General features: G+C 44.4%; 2 protein-coding genes across 2 annotated transcripts; one reads left to right on the top strand and one right to left on the bottom strand.

Annotated features, from left to right (window-relative positions):
• Positions 1 to 432: 432 nt before the first annotated feature.
• ccdc78 (coiled-coil domain containing 78) lies at positions 433 to 4804 on the bottom strand. The gene is given in 13 exon segments (XM_067244130.1): positions 433 to 559; positions 733 to 833; positions 993 to 1074; positions 1529 to 1738; positions 2019 to 2224; positions 2596 to 2721; positions 2890 to 2968; positions 3260 to 3348; positions 3474 to 3524; positions 3684 to 4043; positions 4254 to 4340; positions 4420 to 4551; positions 4733 to 4804. Coding segments are annotated over 13 exon segments (1722 nt in total).
• A 440-nt stretch (positions 4805 to 5244) lies between these two features.
• On the top strand, positions 5245 to 5757 carry LOC136950045 (dynein light chain Tctex-type protein 2). Its single transcript, XM_067244131.1, has one exon. The coding sequence runs from the start codon at positions 5245 to 5247 to the stop codon at positions 5755 to 5757; it is 513 nt and encodes a 170-aa protein (XP_067100232.1).
• The last annotated feature ends 682 nt before the right edge of the window (positions 5758 to 6439 follow it).

Raw genomic sequence — 6439 nt, forward strand, 5'->3', positions numbered from 1 at the left:
GTGTTGTTCAACCTGTCAGTGTTAACTATATTACTTCCGACAAAACCACATCTTCTCGTGACGTCAGCTGTATACGTCACTTAAACATGGCGGCGCCTGGTTCTTACATAGTACATTACAAGTACATAATTTACACACTAGAGATTTCGATTATTTATAGAATATGGCATACAGTTGTATGTTATATATATTTTTATATCATTAAATGTATACACTATTATAATATCACTGTGTCTAATCGCAATTCAGTTCCACTTTGCGTTTGCATAAACCAGTATTGACAGAACTGAAATGTTCCATTTGGTTGAATATCTGATATATAATATAGATGTAATTTTAATTGTCATTAATCCCATTACATTTTAAACACTATTCTAGATCTTTTAAGTGCAACTCTGAATAATCCATTTTAGATGAAGGTAGAGAGGGTGATCAGATTTCATGGCTGGGATTCCTGGTGGAGCGGCCATGTGGGCGTGGCCTATGGGCCTCAGCGCTATGTGAGCGTTCCTCCTCCAGCCCATGCAGTCTGCGCAGACGTGTCACCTCCTGTTTGTACCTGTCAGAGAATGTATGTCTGGTTTCAGCCTACTCTGAGATGATGAGATAATATTATTATCCATAATTTGTGACTAGACTGTACCTTCCAGTCAGATAGGCTTTTTTTTTTTATGTCAGTGAAATATGCTTTTTGGCTGGGCATTAACAAAGTAGTCATGTTCTTGTTGTTACCTGACCAGGTGTCTGTCAACATAATCTTGCAGTTCCAAAACCTGCTCCTCGGCAACAGTTGCCCTGGTTATCAGCTGAGCACGTTCTCTCTCATGAGCCTCCTAGTGAGGAAACAGGAACATTGGATGTCTCACTGCTTTGGCTACATATGCGTTTCCACGGAACACGGTATGGATTCATACAATAACACTAGTTCATTCTTTTTTTGTAACTGTCTTGTTCTATTTGGGTTTTGGGATTTTGTGCAAAGATGAATTCACCTGTGTACAGTTGGTAATCTCTCGTAGCTGTTTCCTGATGTCTGCCCAGGCCAGATCGGAAATTGGTCCAGATTTTCCAGCACTACACAAGTTTCCAGCATGATCAATATACTTTTACACCTAGTGTAAGTGTAGTTCTTTTCAGGTTCTAACAGTTTATTTTAAGACTCACTCTTGAAAGTTGACCGTCTGAATTGGTTTGGTGAAAAAAGGCATCTAAAAATAAGGAAAAAAAACTTTAGAAGTATATCGGAACACAAAATCAGGTTAAGAGCATAACAGTTCAATTCCAAGCTAAGCTGACAAAACTAAAACGGATCGACCAGAGGCTCAGAGCAGACGGTCTCCCCTCGAGCTAGTCTCTGGAGGAGGGGATCCCTCACTGAATTGCTCCTCCCAAGGTTTATTCAATTTTTCCTCCTCTAGTGAGTTTTTCTGGGAGTTTTTCCTTGTCTTCCTTGAGGGTTGAGGTTGGCTGAGGGGCAGTTCTATGGGCATATGGGAAGCCCCTCTGTGACATTGCTTGTAAAAAGGACTATCCAAATACATTTGATTTGATCTAGCTGTCTACCTGCTGCTGGGCCTCCCTGAGCCGGCTCTCCAGCGAGGCCTTGTCCTGGCGCAGGTGCTGCAACTCCCTCTCCGTCTCCCCGCTCAGCTCACTGGGCTGCAGGCTGAAGTGGGCTTCAGGGAGGCCAGGGTCCAGACCGCTCTCTGGCTGGGCCAGAACCTGCTCCCTCAGCACCCTGACACACAGCACTGGCTGTCAGCACACATCGCCATATGCATTTATCAAGGGAAAGGGTTCACCTGTACGCGATGAGCAGGGCTCACCTGTACGCGATGAGCAGGGCTCACCTGTACGCGATGAGCAGGGCTCACCTGTACGCGATGAGCAGGGCTCACCTGTACGCGATGAGCAGGGCTCACCTGTACGCGATGAGCAGGGCTCACCTGTACGCGATGAGCAGGGCTCACCTGTACGCGATGAGCAGGGCTCACCTGTACGCGATGAGCAGGGCTCACCTGTACGCGATGAGCAGGGCTCGGTGGGTCTTGGAGGTCCTCTGCAGTCTCTTCTTGTAAGAGCGAGCGGCGGAGGCCAGCTGCTCCTCTCTTGCCCTGTAGGAGGAGCGCACCTCCTGGAGCATGCTGTCCACAAAGCCCCTCATCTTCACCCGCTCCGGTGGGCCCTTCCCCCCTTTTCCCTCTGCTAAGCCGTCCATGTACTCCTGGAAAGGAACACAGAACACCACACCAGATGTTTCAGCATGGGTGGCGTGCCTTTTGAATCCCCTCAATGTTCTAGATGTGGTTTGCGGCTGGCTGCTCTTGTGTGTGTGTGTGTGTGTGTGTGTGTGTGTGTGTGTGTGTGTTAGCTCCAGAGATGGGAACTGTACTTAAGGTTTGTTTTTCTGGTATCTGTACTTTCTACTTCTTACTCAAGCCAGGCTCGTTACTTTAGTTTAAATCTGTATTTGGTGGCATGATATATGTCTCTCCTCTCTTTTCCTTTCACTGTGTGTGTGGAAAAAAAGTTTTGAAAAGTTGAAAGAAATATTTTGGAGAAAAAGTTTTGAAAACAAGTGTGCAGTTCACTCACAGCCAGGTCATGTAAGTAGCGCACCAGCCTGGCACGGTACTCCTCGTTCAGCTCCTTCACCTGCATCTGCAACTTAGAGTTCTCCTCCTCCACCTCCTTCAGCTGGCTCTGGGAGTTCAGAAGGGTCTGACAGAAACACACAATTCAAAACATATAATCAAGCAACACATTCTTGACAGACCATCAAGTTGCAGACAATCAGAGTGAGTTTAGGTGAAACTGCGGCTGCAATGGACTGGGAGGTAGATGACTAGTCTGATTACATGATAATAGGAACAGGGCCCTGTTGCTCACCGCAGTCTGTTCAGACAGTTTCTGCTGGGTGTTTCGAATGCCTCTCTTGTTCTCCTGCTGCTCCTTGCCCATGGCCACCCTGCAGAGGGTTCAACCACATCCCAGAGGAACTCACGTCAAAAGGACCAAAGAGACCACATCACAAACAAAAGCAAGCTAAAACCACAGCTATTAACAAAACGACCAGGAAACCGACGCGGAACATTCCGGGGGCGACCTGAGACGAGTTAGACCGTTTGATGCTTTGATGATGATTGAGGGGGTCGTATCCCTCAACGCTTCTGCTGTTTACAGTGCAGGAGTCTAAGAATGACAAAAAAATGACTAAATGTAAGACGAGGAGGTCTGAGGTGAGAGTGGAGACACTCACACTCTCTCTTCCAGCCTGCGCTGCTGCTCCTCGTAGCCCTGCTTCATCTTCTCCAGCATGTCTTTGATCTCATCCTGGTTACCGAGCAACTGGAATGCACACAAATCAGGGAGAAATGTAAAGAGAGGGAGAGAGAGGCACACACAGAGATGGGGGAGAGAGAGAGAGAGGGGTAACCACTGACACTTCTGGTAGTTAAGATAGATACACGTACACTCTTTTCCATGCTTTTACGCGCTTGGTCCATCACAGCCAGGTCCTCAGGCTGTTAAGAACACAGAAAAGTTATTCTCTTGACTTATAGATTGACAGGATACAAAAAAGGGGATGAATAACAGGAATACAAAAAAGAGAAATCAAGTATAAGAGTAAAAAAAAAAAAAAGATGGAATAAGTAGTTTGAATGGAAGTTCTCCCCTCTCACCCTGATTCTGTTGTGTGACATGCGGCTGACCAGCGCCCGCACCCTGTCCTGCTCCCCCTCCCCGTAGAGACCCTGAGTGGAGGCCCGATCTCGCTGCAGTTCTTCTAGCTTCCTGCGAAGAGCATCCTGAGCCTGGGCCATCTCCAGCAGCTCAGCACTCAGCTCCTCGTTCTGGGCCACTTCTCGCTCCTGGGCCTCAGTCAGGGCCAGGTGGTTCCTCTTCAGGGTCACGTACTCCTCCGCAAGGTCCCCACTGGTCTTCTCAGCCAGCTGAAGACGAGCTGTGGCGGACTGGAGCTCCCTACCAAGCTTGTCTCTCTCCAGCTCCAGATCCATCACCACACTCTCCTGGTTCAGAATCTGTTGGGGGGAATTCGTTGGAGATCAGAATACGAATTTGGTTTATTCACCATGTAAGTTTACACAAACACAGAATTTACTGTGGCAGGAAGGTGCATAAAATAAACATAGACATACATAGATAACGAGGGGAAAAAAATTAAGCACATAAAAGCGGTCACCCTTATAGGCTCACACACCAAAGCAACGGGATACGTTTAGTTTGATCACCTTGTTTTTCAACTCAAAGGTTTCCTCTTCATATTGCTCTCGTATCTTGTTGCCTTTTATCTGCACCTCCACAAGCTCCTTTGATATCTAATACACACAAATATGGATATTTATTTCATGGCATCTTATCATGCACTGTTGAAGTGTTAAGAATATTCCGAAATACCTTCAGTTTCTCCTCTTCACTCTGAACCAGTTTGGAGGACAGGTCTGTCTTGGAGCCTGCAAGATGGCCTAATCTGCTTTCAAAGTAACCCAATTTGGTAAAGAGGCGCTCGTTTTTGTCACGGAGCTGGACCTAAATGGACAGAGTTTGAGTTTCCAAAACAGTCGATGGCCTACACATTCATAAAAAAAACATTATGAGCTTTACAATCTATCTTCTGTCTGTCAGACAAATGGGCCTATTGGAAACTGAACCAACATAACAAATCTGAAAGTCGTAGCTGGTAAAATACTAAAATATTATACAGACTTACATTTTCTTCAGTTAAAGAACGTATTCGCTCTTGAAGCTCACTTAAAGAAGGTCGAAGGTCACGAGATTCCATTGTTTAATATGGAGTACTAATGTTCAAGTGAATATTAAATGTGCTTGGAAAAGTTTGACTCGGCTGTTAGTGAGCTTCAATCACTATCTACAGTGTTGCTATGGCTCCTTCAAACACTAGGAAGAAACGTTATAAACCGGGTTGTGTGTGGGTTTGCTTCAGATTGTATTTTTGAGACATGCTTTTATCTTTTATACTAAGAATACTAAGAAATACGCTTGCTTTTCTTTTGCCAGAATTATTTTCAACGTTCTGTAAATCATATTCTCAGTGCACGGGCCCCTTAACAACAATGTAGAGTGCGCGCGTGCTACGGCAGTTGGTAATGCTGAAACTTGATCACACCACATTTCCACCTGGCAAACAAAATACTGGTTTCCAAAGAGCGAGTAGGCTACGGTTCAGTCGCAAGAAAACGTGTTCTTTACTTCGTACTCAAAATGTCTGGTGGTCGTCGAATGAGCATTGCGAAGGGGTTTCGCAAGGATAGCTACGCCGACAGACCTAGAGGATCAAATGTTGACGTTGACCCATATGACGACGATGACACAAACCAACTGAAAAGGGGGTCGTCTGTATGGAAATCAGGGTTCAAGGGCAAACTTGGCAACACCTACAGATTGGGACCAAAAGTACAATTCCTTCCCCATCTGATTAGGAAGAAAGGCACTGAGTTGATGAGTCAAGCTTTCGGCGAATTGATCTACGAACACGACAAATGTCGAGATGTGGCTGACAAAGTCGCCGCTGATATCTTGGCCTTCACCAAAGAGCAGGTGTGCGACCGCTACAGATACGTTGTCAGGGTGATTGTGGGGGAAAAGAGAGGCCAGACTGTGAAAATTGCTAGTCGAGCTCTGTGGGATGCTGAAAAGGACAATTTTCTGACTCTGAACTTTGAGAACCAGCACTTGTTCGCTGTTGGCATGGTTTTTGGCATTTATTTAGAGTAGCCTACATTAGTTCTAGCTCAGCTTTGAACTGTATTAGTAGACAAAAAGAAAACGTTTCAAGGATCTAGATTTGTTGAAGACTAATAAAATTTACCGGCTAACCACTAACCATATTTTTGCATGTTAATTAGGCTACAATGCTGAGCCCTTAGTGCCAAGGCCAACACCCATGTCAAATCACACTAATCTGTCCGAGCAATGTATAAACAGTTTATTTAAAATAGCAACATACTATACAGATCACAAAAATATATCTCAGGGATTTAATAACACCAAGGTCATGTACAAAATCTTAACACAAACACACAAAAAAAAACTAATGATCATATAAATGTATAAAATGTATTTCTGCTATGGTAAAACACAGCTGCAGAATCTTTATTTAAATATTTATCCAAATGTTTTATATTCATTGTACACCTTAAATTCAAGACATAACAATGTATGTATTGTCTTTTCTTTAGATGTACTGACTAGAAAAATGCATGTGTTCTGTAAGGAATTAACAAAGCCAAACAGATGCCTCAGATACAAATGTTTTGTCCCCAAAGGCAATATCCTGCATACCATACTGCATAAGGCAAACTGCAGACTGGTGTCAGCAAAATACATTAATTTAGGAGCTTTGAAATGTAATAAGCAATTGTGTGAGGTATTCCGATTTCTTGTTCTCATCTTAAAG

This window comes from Osmerus mordax, chromosome 10 (genome assembly GCF_038355195.1).
Source record: "Osmerus mordax isolate fOsmMor3 chromosome 10, fOsmMor3.pri, whole genome shotgun sequence".
In the NCBI taxonomy this organism is placed as follows: domain Eukaryota; kingdom Metazoa; phylum Chordata; class Actinopteri; order Osmeriformes; family Osmeridae; genus Osmerus; species Osmerus mordax.

Excerpts from the sequence above, each read along its gene's own strand:
- LOC136950045 (XM_067244131.1), top strand. The coding sequence starts at position 5,245 with ATGTCTGGTGGTCGTCGAATGAGCATTGCGAAGGGGTTTCGCAAGGAT.